At 39.0% G+C, this 21,598-nt stretch overlaps 1 protein-coding gene across 1 annotated transcript in view; it reads left to right on the top strand.

Annotated features, from left to right (window-relative positions):
- Nucleotides 1-21,598, top strand: part of LOC133512372 (unconventional myosin-X-like) — an 89,634-nt gene that overhangs the window by 18,897 nt on the left and 49,139 nt on the right. Inside the window, exons 3-11 of the mRNA XM_061841937.1 lie at nucleotides 8,490-8,648; nucleotides 10,725-10,912; nucleotides 10,999-11,133; nucleotides 12,529-12,653; nucleotides 13,095-13,108; nucleotides 13,223-13,307; nucleotides 13,624-13,730; nucleotides 14,323-14,452; nucleotides 15,752-15,870. Coding sequence (XP_061697921.1) covers nucleotides 8,490-8,648; nucleotides 10,725-10,912; nucleotides 10,999-11,133; nucleotides 12,529-12,653; nucleotides 13,095-13,108; nucleotides 13,223-13,307; nucleotides 13,624-13,730; nucleotides 14,323-14,452; nucleotides 15,752-15,870 — 1,062 coding nt within the window. The remainder of the gene's footprint in view (nucleotides 1-8,489; nucleotides 8,649-10,724; nucleotides 10,913-10,998; nucleotides 11,134-12,528; nucleotides 12,654-13,094; nucleotides 13,109-13,222; nucleotides 13,308-13,623; nucleotides 13,731-14,322; nucleotides 14,453-15,751; nucleotides 15,871-21,598) is intronic.

Below are 21,598 nucleotides of genomic sequence, written 5' to 3'. Positions count from 1 at the left end.
ACACCGAGGTTTTGAACCTAACCACATAATTTCGTCTCACAAAAGGTACGCTAGCCTAATGCTAACATAATGCGAAATCCCATAGATGAGCTAACATAAATGAGCATAGATCTCACACATTCTCAACACTGCTTATCCTGTTCAGGGTGTTGCGGCGCTTGGGCCTAACCCAACATAGAGCTTATTTTGTCACTCTGCGGGAACAGGAGGATCCCAATGCACGTATAACCTGAATATAAGTAGATCATGTGAATAAAGATAAAGCTTGTATAGATTTCTACTGCATTGAAAAGAAAACCCAAAGCTTCAAATTGAATTTTGTTTACCTAGCATTCTATATTAGTCTCGGGACAAAATGAATATTACTTCCTCACATTTCACAGTAAACATTCGTTCAAACCTTGCATTGTTTTAAACATGCATTTAGAACTCTGTGTGTGTGTGTGGGGGGGGGGGGGCATGGAGGAAGTTCCCACACGTGCTTCATACATGGCTGCTGTGGGATCAACACATTTTGTAAGTCTGTGTAAAACGACCTTTTCTGTTTGCCGATGCATGGACGTCTGTGTCTAGAGGAAATCCTGCTACACGGAGTTGTAAATAGAGAGAAGGTAGTGATGATGGATGTGAAAAACTGCTTTGAAAATAGGTTAAAAAAAAGGGTATGTGTGTGTTCTCACTGTTATTTAGTCTTTGTTGTGTAGTGGCCCACAGGTTTCTGGGCAATAATGTAGGAAGTATCGTGCGGGTATCAAAGACTTGTTCACAGGATGAAGACATTTTGTGTCATTTCTACATAAGTATTAACAGCAGATTACGAAAACAACAGTGTTTTGGCACAAAATGGAGGAACGTAGATGACAACCAGGAGATTTTTCTTGATTTTTTTTTTTTTTAAAGCAGCCAAAGCAACGTATGATGAACATTACGGGATGTGTATTCTTCATCCGTTTGTATTTCCACCCATCCAACCATTTTCTATAGTCACCAGTGAGCTGTACCCTAGCCAGGCTGAGGGATAACCAAGCTGATTGTTCATACACCGTGGAATGGTCAGTCGCAAGGCACATAATCACACTCACAATCAGACAATAAGATGATTTTAATACTTTAGAGTTGTGAGGCAGACTTGGTAACATTAATTGCAATGTTCTGCCCATGTACAAAATCTAATAATCAACCAAACAAATGTATGACATATTTGTCTTTGGTTGACTCTCCATTTGTCAGTGAACAGACTGCTTCCTGGTTCTAGAAGGATGATTGTACAAATAAATGCACAGTTCCATTTTGTTTCCGTCCAGGTCGTTACATGGACTCCATGTACCTAAAGTGAAAGTTCAAGTTCGAACAATTGAGAGTCTTGACAAATTTTCTGACTGGATCCAATGTAAGCCATAACCTTACAGCTAGCCCACCATTATGCAAATGCAAACTTAGCACAAGGCAAACAGGGAGTTATTTTCAGACTAGGAAATAATTTACAGACATTCGCAAATGAGGATCTTGAGCAACAGATATTCAGATTTTTCATTTATTTCTTACTGCACCTTTTAATCTATTATGGATAATTTTTATCTAAAACTGAGAACACACCTTTTTCCTTTCATCATAAAATATAACCAAAGTCACTTTGTAAAACACACTGTAGAGAAAAAAATGTTAAGCCATTGATAGACGAGACAGGACAAGCATGTTGAGAATCATGAGCGATAGAATTTTTTTAAAAATCTGCTTGCGAGGAAATAGTTGATATACGACAAGTGTCTCCCTAGATCTCCTTAGATGAGGTCAGATATACACACATGAACAGGCAGTTATCATTTGTCTCACGTAACTGGTGCCTCCCCCCAAAACCACATACTGTACATCTTGGTAAACTGATAATAAACTATCAAAGAGCCCGAGGAACAAGGCCTGCTTTCTTATCCTAAAAGTAAAACAACACTTTAGTAATTAATTAATGGAGAATATTTTCTATCAATGCAAAGGGAGATATTTTTTCCAACACACGGGGATCAACTATGCTGTTGTTTGAACCCATGTTTGACACTTGCATAGGAAGATCAAATCTACGGTATACAGCAAGGGTCACCAACCTTTTTGAGGCTGAGGGCTACTTTATGAGCACCGATCGAATGAAGGGCTACATGACCTGTTTGTGCCAAATGTCCAAAATAATAAAACTGCAATACTTTACAAATATATAAATACTTTATATTATATGAAACTATTTAAAAAAAATCATTAATGTAAGTAAGTCAGATTCAAAATTTAAAGCACAAGTAATAGTAATAATAATAATAATCATTTGTGACCGGTGCTATTTTTGGAACATGCCCGCAGGCACTGGGTTGTTGACCCCTGTTATACAGTATTGTAAATGGACAAATTTTATGTTTTGCTATTTGCATTAGTTTAAACTGGAATATATGGAATACACTAATGTCAATTTAAAAATCACACCTAAGTTGTTCCTACTTTTTAATGATGTGTTTTAACTGATGCTATGGTAAAATGTATCAAGGAGAACAGCAGGAATGTGATAGCGGGCTTCTATTTTAAACCACTCATTCTAGCGCAGGGGTGCTCAATGCGTCGATCACTCGCAAGGCAGTCTTGGTCGATCGCGGGACGGCGTGCCCAAAAAAAAAAAAAAAGACGTCAGACAATGTTCCCTCTAAACTGCACACGTGCGCAATTATGCATCGCTCATGCAGTCTTTTCACAGATATTCTGTGTTCCGCACACTCTTTTTCCTACTTTACCTTACACCCTCCACCCCCGCTCTTAAAGACGTACACTCATAATTACAAATGTTATAGTACTTACGCAGCCCATCAATGTGTTTTATAATGACAGAGTCCATCCACCACCGCTGCTTTAGTTTGCAACACAGTCTGGGCAACGTAGAGCAAAAACGAGCTAGACATGCTGCTTATGTTTACTCTCAATATTAATGGAGAAATTTAAAAATGAAATGCTGTTGTTTTAAGATGCAATGACTGCCAGAATATGTGAATAATCGAAGAAAATGTGATTAAACTGGATGAGATTTTCTGTCTTCCGAGTGGGAAAGGTCTGGTCTGAAGCCAAAATAGAAAGTGCAGAATGACCGTGTGTGTAATGTTGAAATTCCACCTTGGCACAGCCTGATCCAGGATGAAAGCAAAGACAATACAGTCACAAAAACCTAATTCTGTATTTTAAATATAGGAGGTAACATAAAATTGACCTTGAAAAGTAGATCTTGGGGTAAAAAAGTCTGGGCACCCCTGTTCTAGCGTATTACATATAGTATTGTCTGTCAGTGTTTCTGTTTTGGACTATTTTTACAGGCAGGTGCTATGTCAGTCAGAGCTTTTTTGGTAAATGTATCCTGGCAGTGTTTATTCCCCCCTCCCTCAGGGCGGTTATATACCATTACCAGTTATGTCAGCGGTGCTGCTTTGTCCCTAAGTGCTCACCTTGCAGCCTCGTGAGGGAAGAGTGTCTGGGTTTTAACTGGCTGACTTGGCTGCTGTCACATTAACCGTCACATCAGCATTTGTCATTGTCTTAGACCTAAATGAGAGGGATGAGGTGAGAGTACACAAAAAGCTAAGTGGTCTTGTGAGTGGGTGCGTTGTCTGCGTGAGTGCATGCGTGCGTGTATCTTTTATGTGGGCAGATGGCACCAGCTGGATTAAACAGGGTGTCTGTTATTTTGAGAGGGGCGCACACAAAGAAACCCAGGAACTGACCTTGACAGTAACAAACAGGGAATTTAGTCAAATTTGTTTTACACGAAGAAGTGTTGTAATATTTGAGATTTTCCCTTTTTTTTTGGATGGGGGGGTTAAATGAAACATTGATCTTTGCTTGGAACACTACCACTTTACCAAAAATGTGTACAATTCCCATTTTAAGTGGTGTTAAAATGCACAAATAGGGAAGTCTCCAAAATGGTTTTCTTTTTTTTACTCAACTATAATTAATGTGTGATGTAATCAAAGTTATGGTGATTGATTACTAATTTTATTTTATTAATAAACCTGAAAGAAGAACAATGAAGGCCAAAACATTAGGCACTGTCCTGTTTTGTGCTCACGTATTCTGTTTGCCGTGTATTTGGAGAACACATACAACATGCATACAAAACATGCCCCATTAATTGGACACTCTAAATTGCCCCTAGGTGTGATTGTGAGTGCGGTTGTTTGTCTCTATCTGCCCTGTGATTGGTTGGCAACAAGTTCATGGTGTCCCGTGCCTCCCCATTGACAGCTGGGATAGACTCCAGCAATCCCCGCGACCCTTGTGAGGATAAGTGGCAAAGAAAATGGATGAATGGATGGACTATTGACTCGTGCAATTTTCCAATGAATAAGCATGGTTTGGAAAAAAAAAAAAAAACTTGAATTGGTTGACGGTATTCCCATTCATTTCAATGGGGAAACATTTTTTGACTTGATTTTGGAATTACAAGTGTTGTCATGATAAAAATTAAACTTGTCTCGAGGTCCATGGTATTAATAATAATAATAATAATAACAATGTCCTATGAAAGTTTTGCCTAACCGTAGGTGAGCTATTTTTGTCTACTGTATATACCCATATCTTTTTTACAACTGGAGGAAAGGTAATGAGTAACATTTTAACACTCCTGTCAAGAAGTTAACCAGGGATTATTAATATTGAAAAAAATCTGTCAATTGTGATAACATATTGACATATGCAGAGGTGACGCTCTTCACATAAAGGCATAGCAATCGTACGTTTGTATGTTCTGCTCGTGAAATTGCTTCCTTGCCATGTTGTGCACTGAAAAAGTCTCTAAAAACACAATAACATATCACTGATGTTTCTTCTTGGTCCAATGAGACAACATTTCCATATTATCTGCCTGGTGTATTCTCGATGTACTGTAGTTTTTCCTTTACTTCTCCAAGTGTTGTAGTGCATACATTCTGTCTCATTTTGAGGTTTAAAATAGGTCACTTAATAGCCCTTCATATTTATTAGTCATTGGAGCCATACATTGAAATGGGAATGCTAGCTCTCATAAATAATATTGCAAGCATCTGTGTTGGATTCATCATTTATGTCGGCTGGATTTATCAGTAATCTTTTTAATTGGTTAGAAAAAAAAATGGAACGTTTGTGTAGCTTGAAACATCTTTTTACCGTTTTAACACTTAAACTGTCACACGACACCATCTGTCAAAAATTTCCCGCATGAAGCAATGATTTGGTTGCCATGGTTTGAGTCCACTATCCCATCCAGTGAGGGTGACCCCACCTTTTTCTTGAATATTTAGTGGAGCTGTCTGAACAAAGAAGCAGAAGCAGGGTGTGCTTTCACTGAGCCGAAAACAAAAGGAGAGATTTTATTATTGCTATTTTTTTTTTATGGAAAGCCATTGTAACATTTATTCCACATGGTTGATATCCACATTAAGGTTCAGTTGCTATTATGCTCTTATCCTCTCTTGTAAGATAGTTCAGTACGCAACGAAAAGATGTATTACCAGAATTGTTTTTTTTTTTACTGCCTTCCATTACTGTATGACATTACATCGCACTAGTAAGACACCTTTGGCATACTAGTAAGACACCTCCATGTTACTAGTAAGGCAAACCAATGACTTTACTTCACATTTTTACGCAGTAAATGTACTGTTCTAGTATCACGCACTTGAAAACTAGGTTAGAGTTTTGGCTCACAAAGATAAATGCTTTTGTATTTGGTTCCAATTTTCATAGACTTTGTACAATCTACGCATGTAAGAGTTTTTCTATGTAAAGTCCACAAAAGGAATACTGTATATAGTACAGTCTTGCCTAGAGATATTAATACTATACTAGATACTGATTTCATTCGGTCCGTGGCATTGCTCATAACCTAAATCACTGACCCCCATTGACAGTAATTTAAATGGCGTAAAACTATTGTAGCCTTCCCCAAATACTCCAAAAATGTTTGGAATGTATTTTCTTCATAAGAAAAGGCACTCTATAAGAGGGATAGGCACCTCAAAGGATGGAGGGGTGCACAATTAGGCAGGTAGCGGGAAGTATTTTTTATAATGTTCTAAAATTAATTGAGGCGACACACTAGTTTCCCATCCTTGTGCTTTAGTATTGTAATAAACATTAAAAGTTTATATGCACATGAATATTATATAGAATTGGTAAGAATTAATTATTTTTTGTCATAGTTTCTATCAGTTCAATGGCCATTGTGATGCTACCCACCTTGGCCATCTGAGGGCAGTATAAGTAAATGTACAAGTACTGTACATGGGCATCTGCATACTGTATGTATCCTGTGTGTGTGTGTGTGTGGTGTGTGTGTGTGTGTGTGTGTGTGTGTGTATATATATATATATATATACACACACAGAGAGAAGATGAAAAAATATGACTGTCCCTTTATATTGAAAGTCTTAATGTATTACTGCACCATTTGTATTCAAATATCATTAGCTAAATGTGTATGTAATGTGTATGTTTTTTTCTCATTACATGCATTATGATAGCAGACTAAATGCTAGGCTATGTAGATGTTTTAAATATGTAATTCTCCTAGTTTTGTTTAATTTCGCAGTAAACTTCAAATAGGAGTACAATTCAACAGCTAGAATCCTCCTTTTGAAGAACTTTTCAATATTTGCCAATGTCCTGCTTTTTGTGAAGTGAGTGTAATTGGGTTCACTAACACCATAGAATGCTCACATCTCAAGTTTGCGATCGAAAGTAAAAGCAAAAAGCCGAATGAGGCCTTGTGTCAGTCGGGTAAGTCGGCCACCACAGTACATAATACTATGGGGTGCAGTTCTGTATTTCACAAACAATGTCTTGGCAGGTATTAATTCCTCTTGATTATTAATAACATAAGAGCAATCTATGAAAGGAAATCTGAGCAAATAGTTTTCATCAGAACTGTTTATTTAACTGACAGCTCTTCACATTAATCACTAGTCAAGAAGTAGTTCTGTGTTTCAAGAAGGTTGGTGACCCTTGTTGTAGTGTTTGGTCATTATTACATCACTTATGAGGCTCCAACTTAGTGTCAAATACAGTTGTGCTAATAATCTAAGAGGGGTCTATTTTGACTGATCATAATAAATGATCATCTGATAATGACCCAAGACCAAAGCAGATAAAATGAAATGGAAAAGAGTGAAACTTCAAATTCCTACTTAGTTTCTTCACTTTCAGATGTTTTAGGTGTGGAAGAACTCTCTGCGGGTCCCCAAAGCCTACACTGTGATATCAGAACACATTGTTCACTTCGGATCCACAAGACAGGTCACTTGAATTTGAAAGAGACAAGTAAAAATGACTGAGTTTATATGCAGTATCTGTAAACAGATGCGAGTAAACATTCCTCATTTGATTTATTTATTTATTTTTTTTTTTACCAAAGGTTTGTTTTGACAGAGGAACCCGATAATATCCTCTCAGAGTTCTGTGTTATCCGGGATTTATTTTCATTATATTTTTGCTCCGCCATGGAAAATATAACAATGTAAAGAATGTGCATTTCATGGCCTGTTGGGCATTATCTTAAAACAAAGTGAACTGGAAGAGCCAGTTTTCCAGGCACTGATAATAACAATCACACAAAGTAACTGATCTCATTGAATGCGAAATGACTCACGTGGTACAAGCTTTTAGATTGATTTGTCAGTTTAGGAAGAGGAAAAAAAGCATTAGATGCTGCTTGTAAATCTCATGGGTGGATGACATCATCACACGGGCTGCCTTTCTCCCCGGAGGCCATTGTTGACGAAACCTTAAATCTCACACAGTACTGCATTGTGTTTCTTCTTTTGCCTTTACATACGTCTATTTTGTAATAGTATACTGCTAAGACTTGGAAAAATTGGCATTGAATAACACATTAAAGGTCAAGTGTCATCCCTATAAACATTCTAAAATAGATAGTGAAATGTTATATATTATCCTATTGTTTCGAGCCATATTTCGATTTGAGGATCACTTCTTAAGTTCAAGGTTTCCATTGGCAAATAGTATCTCAGTATCTCATGTGGAGACTGGTCATCGCAATTTACAGTATGCCCACTTCAACATCTGAAAATATCATGATGGCCCTAACATTGTGGATTCTATGGATGTTAGAGCACTTTCCTCATTATAGGATACTGTCCTGGCTGGATGCTTACAAACCTCTTGAGCATGTCATTCCTCTATTTGCAATATAATACAGATTTGCTAGATTGTGCAGATTTACAATGATTCCTGTCCGAGTCTTTCACTTTGCTTGAAAGCGATCCATGCATGCTCATACTGTGGTCATAGTGGCAGACTTTTGTTCCGAAGGGAAAAACATGTCAATCCCCTATACTCCTGCTGTATATCTTCCTCATACCCCAACGAGGTGAACTACATACACCCAGCTTTGACATTTTTCTAACAAATATGGATAACGTACACAGATTTCAATGCACCATCTTTATGGTTATGTGTCTGTGTACTTTCAGGTGATCTACCTGCAGAAGGCAGAGCTCACCAAGGACACGCTGTACCCAATGCACCCAAGCTTCGTCAATGGAGTGGAGGACATGTCCACACTGGCAGAGTTGCACGAAGCTGCCATCATGCACAACCTCTTTCTGCGCTACCAGAGAGACAACATCTATGTAAGGAAGCTTGTTTGAACACGCACAGTAGGCTCCATTGTGGTTTACCTGGTGTTGTCTAGACACAGTGGTGGGCCCTGTATTTGGTACCTGAGCCTTCAATAAAGGGCTTATCTGGCAATCTCTTAAAACCACCACCACTATGATGTAGCAGTAATAGAAACCATCAATATTATACAAAAATATAATATAAAGGCATTCAATGGTACTACACAGCAGTTTCTATTTTTGTAATCTTGTATTATTTGTGTATATTAACAAAGGGAGAACAAATAGATCTCTGTTTAAGTTCCTGCACATCAACAGAAGCTTTGACTTTCGAATAGAGTAAGTTGTATTCTGAACCCTACCTCCAGAATGGAGCTTTTAAAGCCTCTTTTAACACAACAATCCAAGAACTGTATATTTTTTGTTATCCTGGAATGATGACCTACAAACACAATTCATGAGGTGCTTTTCCCTAAAGCTCTTAACCCCTGTGGGAACAGTGGGCTGGGTCCAAAACTATTACCAGCTTTATTGAAGGAAGTAAAATTAGGCCATTGAATCCAACTTCAGTGACCAGCACATAATCTAAAATGATCCATTAAAAGAGCTGTCTATAACAACAACAGAAAAAATCTTATTTGAAGGAAGTTTGGAGTATCACTGTCTTGAGATGTATGAATTCAACAATGTTGATTACAGTGAATCCTTGTTTCTTGTAGGGTATAGATTACAGACCCACCAGCAATAGGTACAAATTAATGTAAAATTACTTATATCCCTCCCACACACTTTAAACACAATTAACTTCATTAAAGTACCCATAAACCTATTAAAATTAATTTTTGAAGGATTCCTTAGCACCTGTTCTCACTTGCATGGTTCTCCAAACAAAAGGTTTGCTTGCTTCAAATTGTTCATTAGTCACTTCTAATCAAATTTAGCTATAAAACTGACACATATTAAATGAAGCAGAAGTAATCATTGAAAATGTAAACAATAAGATGTTGAACCAAATCATACACTGTAATTTTGCTTAATGCTAACTTTTATTGGCAAACCCCATAGCTCACGGACTCTACCAGAGATGTTACAGTACTGATAATTATTCATCTTCAAAAACTTAACAGGCACGGAGCAGCAAGACATACAAACAGTATACAAAAATACTCACAGGTAGGGATGGGACTTGAAAAACAGTTCTTTTTTTCAAATAAATTACGAGCCACAATATAGTACTACTTAGAAACAAAGAACCATTTTCACTCACGTTCACATCTTTGGGTTCATGTAGAGGCTTCAATTAACCTACCATGCATGTTTTTGGGAGGAAACCTGAGTGGCGGGAGAAAACCCATGCAAGCACCAGTAAAACAGGCAGATTCCACACAGGCCCCGGTCCTCAGAACTGTGAGGCAGACGTTCTAACCAGTCTCTCACTTTTTCACCCATGAAAAAGTAAACTAACATCACCGAATTTACAAGAATTTTAAGATTACTTGAATAATGTCTGGAACGTTTTTATATGCCGTACTTTCCGGCCTATAGAGCTCACCTGATTATAAGCCTCACCCACTACATTTTTAAAGGAAAAAGCATTTTGTACATACACAAGCTGCACTTGCCCACATTGTAATATGAGATATTTACAAAGACGGTGTACAGAAAAGCGTTTTCAAAGTTTTAATAATGTACCTTAGCTTTTCTTGCCAAACATTGCCTGTGACGCAGCAGTAACACAGCAGAAACACGCTAGCACAGCGCTAACGTTAGCACAGCGCTAAAGGGCCAGTTAAAAACAAACATACCGGTAAAAGTCACTTCCTCTGCACATATATTCCACCAGTCTCACTCTTACCTTTTCCGCTCGAGTGCCCCCTTGCGGCTACCTTGCAGTTAGAAAAAATGCACCGCATAAACCCGCAGGGTGGAAAGCGTGTGAAAAAGGTCACGGCTTATAGTCCGGAAATTAAGGTACTGTAGCTCTTAGATGGGATCTCGTTAGATTCTGCAGGTTTACAAAGTAACTATTTGTTTTTTTTCCACAAATTCTTATTTCATCCTTGTTGCCTCTTCATTTGCCATCTTCAGACCAACATAGGTTCGATCCTGGCTGCTGTAAATCCCTACAAGCAGATCACGGGCCTGTACGACGGTGCCTCAGTGGTTTTATACAGCAAACACCAGATGGGGGAGCTCCCCCCTCATATATTTGCCATCGCCAACGAGTGTTACCGCTGCTTGTGGAAGAGACATGACAGCCAATGTGTGCTCATTAGGTAAAGAGAAAACAGTGCTACTGGTTCATTAACTACTTCACTGGGAGATAAGTGTTGATGATGTGTCTGACTCCAAATCTTGTCAGCGGAGAGAGCGGTGCTGGGAAGACTGAGAGCACCAAGTTGCTGCTCAAGTTCCTCTCAGTAATGAGCCAGAAGTCGGCAGGTACGCCACCATCGGAGAGGACCACCAGGGTTGAGCAGGCTCTCATCCAAAGCAGGTAAAAATGTAGTAGGATTAAATGTAAACGGGAAATATTGGGTTAAAAATGTAAAATGTATTAAGTGGGGAAATGTTTTAAATAGTGCAAACTGTAAGCTTTTTCATAGGAATTTAACAGAGTTAATCGAGAATGAGGGTAACATAACGGAAAGTTGTTTCAAGCGTTAATATAAATGTTTTCCTATCTTAAACACAGTGCCTTCAGATACGAGTGACCCAATTTAAAAGGTTCGGCAGTCAACTCAACTTACAGGAGAAGAAATTTGGCACTGAATGAACAAGTCTTAAAAAAAAAAAGGCTTCAAGCTGTTGAAGTTTACTGTCAAACTGAACTTAAACCAGACAATGACAGTGTTTATACTGCATACAGTAGCTTTTCCATAAGAAAGTCAGTTTAGGTTGAAGCTACCAATTGATGCAAAAAAAAAAAAAAAAAAAAGCCATAGACAAGCTGATGAATAGCGTCAGTGTCACGGTGTTATAACGCTTTAAGCAACGGACTTTTCTACTCATGCAGAATGACTATAGAACAATACTCGGGTATTTATCCTCTGCAAAGAACAACAACTATTGCTGCAGTTTACTGAGATGCTGAGACTTGTCTCCCTGCATATCCATGTCTGTATTATATTACTCTTAGGTGGTGTAAAGAAGCATTGCATTGAATTATTTTCATTGAACCAAAAGACTCAACAAAAAATCTAATTCTTTACATTATACTTATGTTGTTTTTATTTGTTTTTTTTTTTTACACAAGTACAATATTATTGTGTGCTTTCTTTTTAAAAACATTACATTTTGGGGGTAGGCTGGCACAAATCAATGGTATTTACACTCATTTCAAAAGGGAAAGATCATTTGAGAATGGTAGAGATTCAATTCATATCGCAAGGTACCGCTGTAACATAGTTGCTCTATTGTTTTTCATACCTCAAGTGGCAGTGATGCCAAAGCTTGCTCACATCTCAAATTTTGGCTCTTAACACAAAGCGAAAAATCAACCAAGTGACACCTTGTTGGGGCATTCTTAAGTCAAAGTACCATCGTATTCATTTCAGTCAGGATTATCCAAACTTCATTGGAATTATTTAGGTTCCATATAAAGAGCCCAACTTCAAATTAAAAAAAAAAAAATCTTATATTCCTTTTAAGTCCCATGGATTTTTTTTTTTTTTTTAAATTTATGGAACTTTGTGACACTAACAACTATCCATCTTTACATTTTCTGAACCGCTTATAGTCACCTTTAAAATGTGGGGACATTTCTACACAGTATTCTGGCAAAAGTGTTGATAAATAATGACAGAATGTGACATATTTTAAAAAAAAATATTGTAAAATATTCTGAATCTTCCGCTGGTAACGTAATGTTTGCTATGATTTCTTCAATCAGTCCCATCATGGAAGCGTTCGGGAATTCAAAGACGGTGTACAACAACAACTCCAGTCGTTTTGGAAAGTTCATACAGCTTCACTTCTCTCAGAACGGAAACATCCAAGGAGGCTGCATCATTGATTGTATCCTTCGACAGTATTATACTAGACATCAACAAGATTAATGTAAACTCACAATGAGAAAAAGACCAAGACAATTATAAATGCATGTTTCATTGTCCAAGTCACTCTGTTTAAGATTTTTTATGCATACCTTAACTTTGTATACATACCATAACTTCATCAAAATTTTCAAATACAATGGACTTGTGTTCTGAGCACAGAGATACAGTACTACATAAAGATGAATTTGAATCCAATATGTCACTGCTCATAAAAGAAAACTAGAGAACACAACAATAAACTATGCATTCCAACTCCAGAGCAGTCAATATATATTTTTCAAAAATTTGACAAACTAATACTGGACTGGATCAAATTAAATGGGTTGATATCCTGAAGTATCTTTGTATTTTATTCCGGATATCCATGTTTTTGTTATTCTCCTTGACTTTCAGCTATCAGATTTGCTGGAAAAGGTTGGTCGGTGTTGAAATCCTCTTCCTGCAACTAGCAGGAATCCAAGAAATAAGATATCTGATGTAAACATTTGATTAAATAATGCCGTCATCATCTGCTTTCCCTCTTTCAAGAACCGGGTGGTGCGTCAAAATCCTGGAGAACGAAACTACCACATTTTCTACGCTCTGATCGCAGGGGCTGACAAAGACCACAGAGGTTGGGGCTTTTGCATTTGAAAAGGACACACAGGTGCAGCCCAATACTTTAGAATATGGTGGAAGACTTTAAAACAGGAACCATCTAAATAATTGTTTTCAATTGAAACTAGGTAGTTATCTGCCTGAAAATGTTTTTCCCGTGTGTAATGCATTTGACTTGCACTTTTTGAAGTCAACTACCAAAATAAGGTTGCCACCACATTGTAATTATATACAATATACACAGTATATTTGTATTTCTCTCATTTAACCAAGCAATTGATGTGTTCTCTTTGTTTTAACGTATCTGGAGTCCAATTGGTCTTTTGTTGCAGATATGTATTTGTTGTCTGAGGGTCCCGAGTCCTATCACTACTTGAGCCAGTCAGGGTGCATGCAGGACAGCTGCCTGGATGACAAGCAGCTTTTTGACAGCGTCATGGTCAGTAAGCAACAGGGAGGGAGAGAAAAAAAAGAATTTATCGCCACGAGAGGGCGCTGGAATACTTAGTTTTTACATGGGCAACGTCTTTCTTTTCTGTTACATCAAATGGGCCAGATTAGTTATTTTTAAAAAGTGTATGTAAAATATTTTATTTCAATACTATAATATTTCATGCATATATTTTTTTTTTATAAAAATGTATGTTAAGTGGTTTGTTTTTTAACATTTTTTTCCACAATAATATTAATATAGCCCTACAAACATTACACGACTCCAAAGCACTATTTCTCTTCTACCCAGGGCTCTGGTCTGTCTTATTGAAGGTCCACCTCTTACTGCAACATAGTTCCTTGGCACTGATATGCCACATGATAGCCCCAAAGCACTGCTTTCATATTTGGCAAGGCGTTCACACCATTTCTTAGGATCTCAGGCCATTTCTTAAAGCGCACAAAACAGGGAATGGGTGGGTTTTTCGGTGCATAACAGAGGATACGTAAATAAAATAGTGAATAAGTGTTGAATAGGTATCTCACACTCAAGAATATGAAATGTTAATTTTTGATTGTATGTGTGTGTTGTAATGCAGGCAGCACTACAAGTGATGGAGTTCAGTGAGGAGGAGATCCGAGATGTGTTCAAGTTGTTGTCTGCTGTCCTCCAGATGGGAAACATTGAATTTATGACAGCGGGCGGAGCTCAGATCATGTCCAAAGGAGGTAAGAGAGGAGAAAAAGAGGAGCACTCACCATGTGCCAGATGAGCGCACACATCCACATCCACGTAGCGTGAACAATGACATCCCATTTTCAAATAATTTTCTCTTCATTTTTTAAACTAACCACCTTTCAGCCAATTTGTGGCTATATTTGTCCACGTACAGACATAATCTACAATTTTTTTCGTTTTTTTATTTTACTGTATAACGTTTTTAATCAGCAGCCACACATTCACATTCTTATTAGTAGAAAATAGCCATTGATTTTTAGGTTTTCTACCGTTCAAATTTTTGTATGTTGACAAATAAAATGTGCTGTTTGTAAAATTGGCATTTTTATATGTACTCAGCACCACCAATTCCTGGAGCAAATTTTAAAATTGCAAATCATTGGCACTGCTCGTGCGTCCCCTGCAAAAGGGATTTTGCATATACTGAAGATGCGGCAGGGCACTTAAAATGGTGATAATCATATAGTATTAATACCATAAATCATGCAAGTAGACAATCAGGAACAGATTTCACAAAAATCACTGTATTCCGTAATTTACCACAATCAAACCACCTTTACATGAGACTCATGTATTGGAGAGATCTTCAATGAATATTGATAGGTTCCCCCATTTTAAAAAAAAAAAAAAAAATCAAAACGTAGTTTTCATGTTTCACGTACCCAAAAGTGGTTAAGACTAAGCCGAAATTTACAATTTAATGTAAACTAATATATTATTAATTTAAGAAGTGAAGTTGTGAATTTGGAAATTCAGACTTACATCCATAATGTTGACTGAACTAAAGTAGTTAAAAACAAAAAAGTGAGGTGAACATAGTAAAGACCCCACAGGATTTAGGAATTTAATTTCATAACTTGATACTGGTAATTTGGATTTGTCTTCTTCCTGCTTCTTTGTTTGATTGACATGGTAGCAAGAGTCCTTAACAGGCTGAAACATGAGTTGCATTGTCTTTTGTTCACTACCTGACCTTTTTTCCAAACCTACACATTAACTACTCCTGAGACAGGCAGAGAGACTCTTCATCATAAAACTTATGCGCTAATAATAACATCAGTAGATTTGCACTGGTCTAGATAAATTTTCGTTGGGCAACTTTTTGCCGGGCATAATTCAAAGGGCTCAATCATGGGTCAATTTAAACAAAACACAACAACAAAAAACTATTTACAATGATTTACAAGTAAATTTAGGTACAAACCTGGTCAAGGAATGAGTTGAACTGAAGGTACCACTATGTGTGCTAAATACTTATATATGCATTGCATATGCGTGTGTCCTTTCAGTTGTTAGTAATGTGAGTGAGCTGCTTGGCTTGGATTCCTTCCAACTGTCTGAGGTGTTGACCCAGCGCTCCATGATCCTCAGAGGAGAGGAGATCTGCTCCCCGCTCACCGTGGAGCAGGTAACAACACCTTAAGACCAATCTCCACAGCGACGTACCTCCCCCGCTGCCCAAATTTGACTTGAATCAGTTATTCAGTCCCTCATCGCTTCTGTCTTGACTTAATGCCTACAATCTGCCCAAAACGGAGTGACACGGCCAAACGACGCTGTACTCTCACACAGTGGTCAGGGATCTGTGACTAGTTTTCATGGATGGTAGACCATCGGCAACTAGTATTAGTGGGATTTGAAATTTGATTTGCAGTTGAACAGTGATAAAAAAATCGCACACACTGTCTCACAACAAATGTACATTTCCGGGCATGACACGCATTGAGCCAGCCTCCACCAAGTCATACTAATACTTTATATACAGTATGATGTACTTTTTTTTGCTTAGATTTGCAAGCACAGACTTAAGAAACAAGTGCTATATGGTGGCAGAGAAATCAACTCAGCTCTCTTCACAATAAGCAGCACTTCAGCAAATTAGTTATCAATTCTTAAAAAATAGTCAAATTAAACATGCAACAAACAGAATAACATATTTTGCATCTAAAGCAATCACATATCTTTGCTATTAAGTCTGCTAGCTTATTGCTAACAGCCTGTCCAAAATGTCATGATAGGCTAACAAACACCATTGGTGTTGCAGTGTTAAAACCATATAAACAATGGATATTTGAATACAAACGATGGGGAAACCTGGAGAAAGAAAAGAGCCATGCATTCTTGATTCTTTTCAAAGAAAACACACCAGAAGGAGCAGCAAAATGTCCATTGAATTGAAGCAAAAAATTTGGCAAATGTTTACTCTCCTTTATAATACACAATATTGTAGAGTGCTATTTTCCCTCATTAAAAAATATTACACGTTTTTGTTGCATTGTTTTGTTTTTGTTTGTTTTTTTTTTGGGTGGGGGCTTGAATTGATTTCCTTTCATTTTAATGGGAAAAGTAGATTTCACAGATGAGCGTTTTGAGTTGGAAGCATGGTCATGGAATGCATTAAACTTGTCTGACAAGGCACCAGGATACTGGCAGGTGGTGGGTTAAAACATTGTTTCCCACAAGAGGCAACAGTTTTTCCACTGCATCGAGTTATTTGTTCAGGGTCAATAACCAGTTGTGAATAGCTGACTACTTTTTCACGATTGTCCAGTTCAGTCACTTGCGGCTGCTTCATTTAGCATCATGCCTTGGGCCTGGTTGCCAATTTTTTTTCTTACCCCCCTTACCTCGATCTCTCTCTCTCTCTTCTCTCTCTCTCTCTCTCTCTCTCTCTCTCTCTCTCTCTCTCTCTCTCTCTCTCTCTCTCTCTCTCTCTCTCTCTCTCTCTCTCTCTCTCTCTCTCTCTCTCTCTCTCTCTCTCTCTCTCTCTCTCACACACACACACACACACACACACACACTACCTTGCCTTGCCTCTTATACGTGTATAGCTCACTCCATACAAGTTGCGTGACTCTGCCCATTTCCTGCTTTTTGTCTACCAGATTCCCGGCACAATGAATCTGTGGCGATAGTGATCTGAGTCAAAAGCACTATCAACCTCACGATTGGGGAGAATCAAGTTGTAGAACTCTCCTGTGGTGGCAGACACTGTAATAATTCACTCACACCATGTCTGCCATCATCCAACCACGCTTCATTTGATGACTGATGGGGGCTAATCTTTTTTGGCATGTTAGATTTATTGTAATGTACCATAGAGGAGAACCTTCAACGTTGAAAACAATCCATTACTGGATGTTGGTGGAAATCTTATTTGTTAAGTTTATCCATTTTCCTGTATGAGGTAATGTTAATGAGATTGTCCTCCACTGTACAACTGTTGCAATCACAGAACCTTCATTAACTGTAAAGGAGATGTTTATTTACCGTTGTAAAGTGAAATGACATACAGTATTAATCTACATATATAGATTAACCTAACAGAGTGAAATACTTCATGATTTTAATCTTAAACATTTTGATGATGGGTCACACATTACCAGACTGGTACAGACAATCGGGCTGTTCTTGGCCCTTCCTGTTTGCCTCCTTCTTGACTTGTCAGACGCCAGACTATCTTATGTTTTATAATATTATCCTGTAAGATTCTCCGATGGGCTGAGGTGTGAGATTTGTCTTGATAATGGTGTCCAAAATGGTTCAGGGCCAATAATTTTATTGACCTAAAATCTCCATGTGTGTGTGTTGGGGGTGGGACCAGACGTTGCCTTGAGTCACGATGCTAAGAATAATGCGATGAAACTGAATGTAGCCAAACAAAGAAGTAAACTTAGTGAGGAACAACGAACCAGCTGTAACTACAAATAAGCATGAATGTGTGTTCGCGTGTGTGTAAAAATGGATTTGCTAGATGATCAGTATTTTTCAATGCAAGTCTTTTTTATTTATCTACACCACTTCCACCTCTAATTCCTTTTTCCAAGACTGGACTCCAACCCAGAAATGTCTGCCTGTCTTCATTTTTGTGACATCATCCTAACCATTTCGAAATTGGTGGCGGAACAGAATCTTTGTTTGTGGTGTTCTGTGCTTAGATGATCAGAGTACATCAAACACACAATGAATGAAATCGTTAAATGTTTGTTTTTTTTATCGCTTTGTCGCAGCTTCAATAATCTACTAATATACCAGGCTTATCAAACTAGCCGTAAGCAACGGTGACTCACTGCATGGCTTGAAATGAACCTCAGCGGCCTTTTTACATGGTATTCTCATTTTCTTCTTCATAATGGCGACGCACTTTCTACTTCCTGTCAAGACACATACGCTGTTTATACCATACATTCCCATACCAGTGCTCAGTGTCCCTAAAGTTCGACTCTGTCTTCCAATGTGCTAGCATTTCTGACCCTCATCATCGATGTGGCCAGTTAAGATTCACCCCATACTCAAAAGCTGTCTTGATCTCAAATGAAAGTGACGCAACACCAACATCTACTGGCATCTGTTTGTCAGTACAGTAATGTAGAAGCTTGAATTTCACAAACAAGTTAAGTGAGAGCCTCTACCACACCTACCCAGTGAAAAATGTGCTTGTTGAGTATATTTTTCAGGATCAGTAAACATTTGGGGCGCACAGTAGGGCAGCTGTAGAGCATTGGGCTCACAGTTCTGAGGACTGGGGTTCAAATCCCATCCCCGCATGTGTAGAGTTTGCATATTCTCCTTGTGCCTGCGTGGGTTTTCTCCGGCCACTCCGGTTTTCTCCGGCCACTCCGGTTTGCTCCCACATTCCAAAAACATGCATTGATCGGAGACTTTAAATCGTCCCTAGGTGTGATTGTGAGTGCGACTGTTGTCTGTCTCCACCTGCCCTGCGATTGGCTGGCAACCAGCTCAGGGTGTACCCTGCCTCCTGCCCGATGACAGCTGGGATAGGCTCCAGCACTCCAGCACTCCCGTTCCCAGGAAGGAAACCGGAGTGCCCGTAGAAAACCTACAGAGGCACTGGGATAATATCCAAACTCCACACAAGTGGGGCTGGGATTTGAAGCCCGGTCCTCAGAACTATGAGGCCAATGTTCTGACTAGTTGCATCACCATGCTGCCCATTTGGATTCCAGTTGACAAATGCAGTATAATTGTCTATGGGCCTGAATGAGTATTCAATGCCCTGTGCGGGACCACCTAAAGAGTATCAGAGGACCCTGCTCAACCCCCTGAAGTTTATCTATCACCGAATAGGTTGTTAGATGATATGGTCAACATGGGACTGCACATCATGCTTGAACATCTTGACGCCACAGACCTATGTGAGGATCCTGTTTGTGCACTTCAGCTCTTTTTTCAAGACCATAATTCCTGAACTCCTCTCAGTTCCTCCACCTCAGCGTCTGCTATGCCATCAACCGCTGGATTTACAGCTTCCTAACAGACAGGACACAGCCAGTTGAGCCTGGGGGAAACCACCTCATCCACATGCACAATCAGCACCGGGGTCCCCCAAGAATGTTCTCTCTCCACTGCTCTTTTCTCTCGACACAAACAGTCGTCAGCCTTATCAAAGACTGTGACAAGTCTTCATATCCACAGGAAGTTGGTCCTTTGATGCAGCCAACACAACCTGGAGCTGAATACCCTCAAGACCATTGAGATGATCATGGACTTCAGGAAACATCCTTTGCTACAGCTGACCCTCGTGCTGTCCAACTGCCCAGTGTCAACTATCGAAACCTTGAATTTCCTGGGAATTACATTCTCTCAGGGCCTGAAGTGGGAAGCCAACATCAACACCCTTCTGAAAAAATCCCAGCTGAGGATGTACTTCCTGCGACTTCTGGGGAAGCATGGCCTGCCACAGGAGCTGTTGAGGGCGTTCTGTACGGCAGTTTAGTGAATCTCTCCTGCATTCATCCATCAGTCTGGTTTGATGCTGCTGCAAGAATGAGAAAATTCAACTGCAATGCTCATTAAGGCTGGTGGTGGGAAAAAAAAAATCCTGAATAGATGTCTGCTTTGTTCGCATAAATTCTTGTGAATTCTCATGGAAAGTTTCCAACATTCATCCATCAATCAATTTTCTTACCCGCTTATTCTCACAAGGGTCACGGTCAACTCTCAACGGGCAGGAGGCAGGGTACATCCTGTACTGGTTGCCAGCCAATCGCAGGGCACAAAGAGACAAACAGCCGCAGTCACAATGACACCTACGGGCAATTTAGAGTGTCCAATTAATGTAGGTTTTTGGGATGTGGGAGGAAACCGGAGTGCCCAGAGAAAACCCACGGAGGCACAGGGAGAGCATGCAAACTCCACACAGAAAGGGCTGGGATTGAATCCAGGTCCTCAGAACTGTGAGGCCGACGCTTTCCAGCTGCGCCACCGTGCCCCCAGTTTCAAACATTTCATGAAATTTTACAACATAGTTCCGCAGAGAGATTGTCTGATTTTTCTCGCTCATGTGACATCATGCATGAGTCGTACAAATTACTTAAAGCGCAGCTCTCCAACATTTGGAGCCTTCAAACTTTGTGACACATCTCAAGACCATTTTGGGAAGAGCCCAAGCCATCAGCCCCCTCCTTCTTCTATTGAATGCCAGTAAATATGTGAAAGGACTCTTTTTAATCATGGCACAAAAAGAGCTCCTTTGCCAACAGGGACAAAGACACTGTGCTGTCCACTCTGCTGCAACTTCTTCTGGCTGCCCTTTGAAGCAGCCTCTCGCAAAAAAAGACAGCATTATTCCAGTGCTGAACCCAGTAAGAAACGCTTCTCCTCAGAGTAACCAGGGGTCACCCAATCTACGGCCGCCTGGAGTGGGCAACTCAGACCCCTCCTCCGTAACCTCATCCGGGACAAACAGCTATTCTTCTCACCGCTATGACGGAGATCCTGAATCCACTAGGGTTTTGTTTTTTTTCCCAGCGGCAGAGGGTGACGAGGCATGATGGACGGCAGGAACTATTTTTGCTAGTGTTTTATATTTTGGACCCAACATCAACATATTGTACATTTGTACCATACAAACATTTGTGCTCAAGGCACGCAAAAAAAAAAATTGACAAATGGGGTAACTCATTTGGTGATGATGTTTAATAAAAAAAATAGAAAAGAAAAGGAGGGAGTAAACTATTTTAATAATAAATTGTAATTCATTCTCATTTTGTAATTGTTTTTTTAATTCCTAAACAGTCCTTGAATAAAGTGAATTGAAATACAAGAAAATATTTTTATAAATATTTCATTACACTAACATGGATAAAAATGTAAAGATTAACAATAAAACAAAT

The sequence above is a fragment of the Syngnathoides biaculeatus genome, chromosome 14, assembly GCF_019802595.1.
Source record: "Syngnathoides biaculeatus isolate LvHL_M chromosome 14, ASM1980259v1, whole genome shotgun sequence".
Classification (NCBI taxonomy): domain Eukaryota; kingdom Metazoa; phylum Chordata; class Actinopteri; order Syngnathiformes; family Syngnathidae; genus Syngnathoides; species Syngnathoides biaculeatus.
Note: the sequence above shows the minus strand (reverse complement) of the source record. Positions and strands in the feature narration are given on the sequence as shown.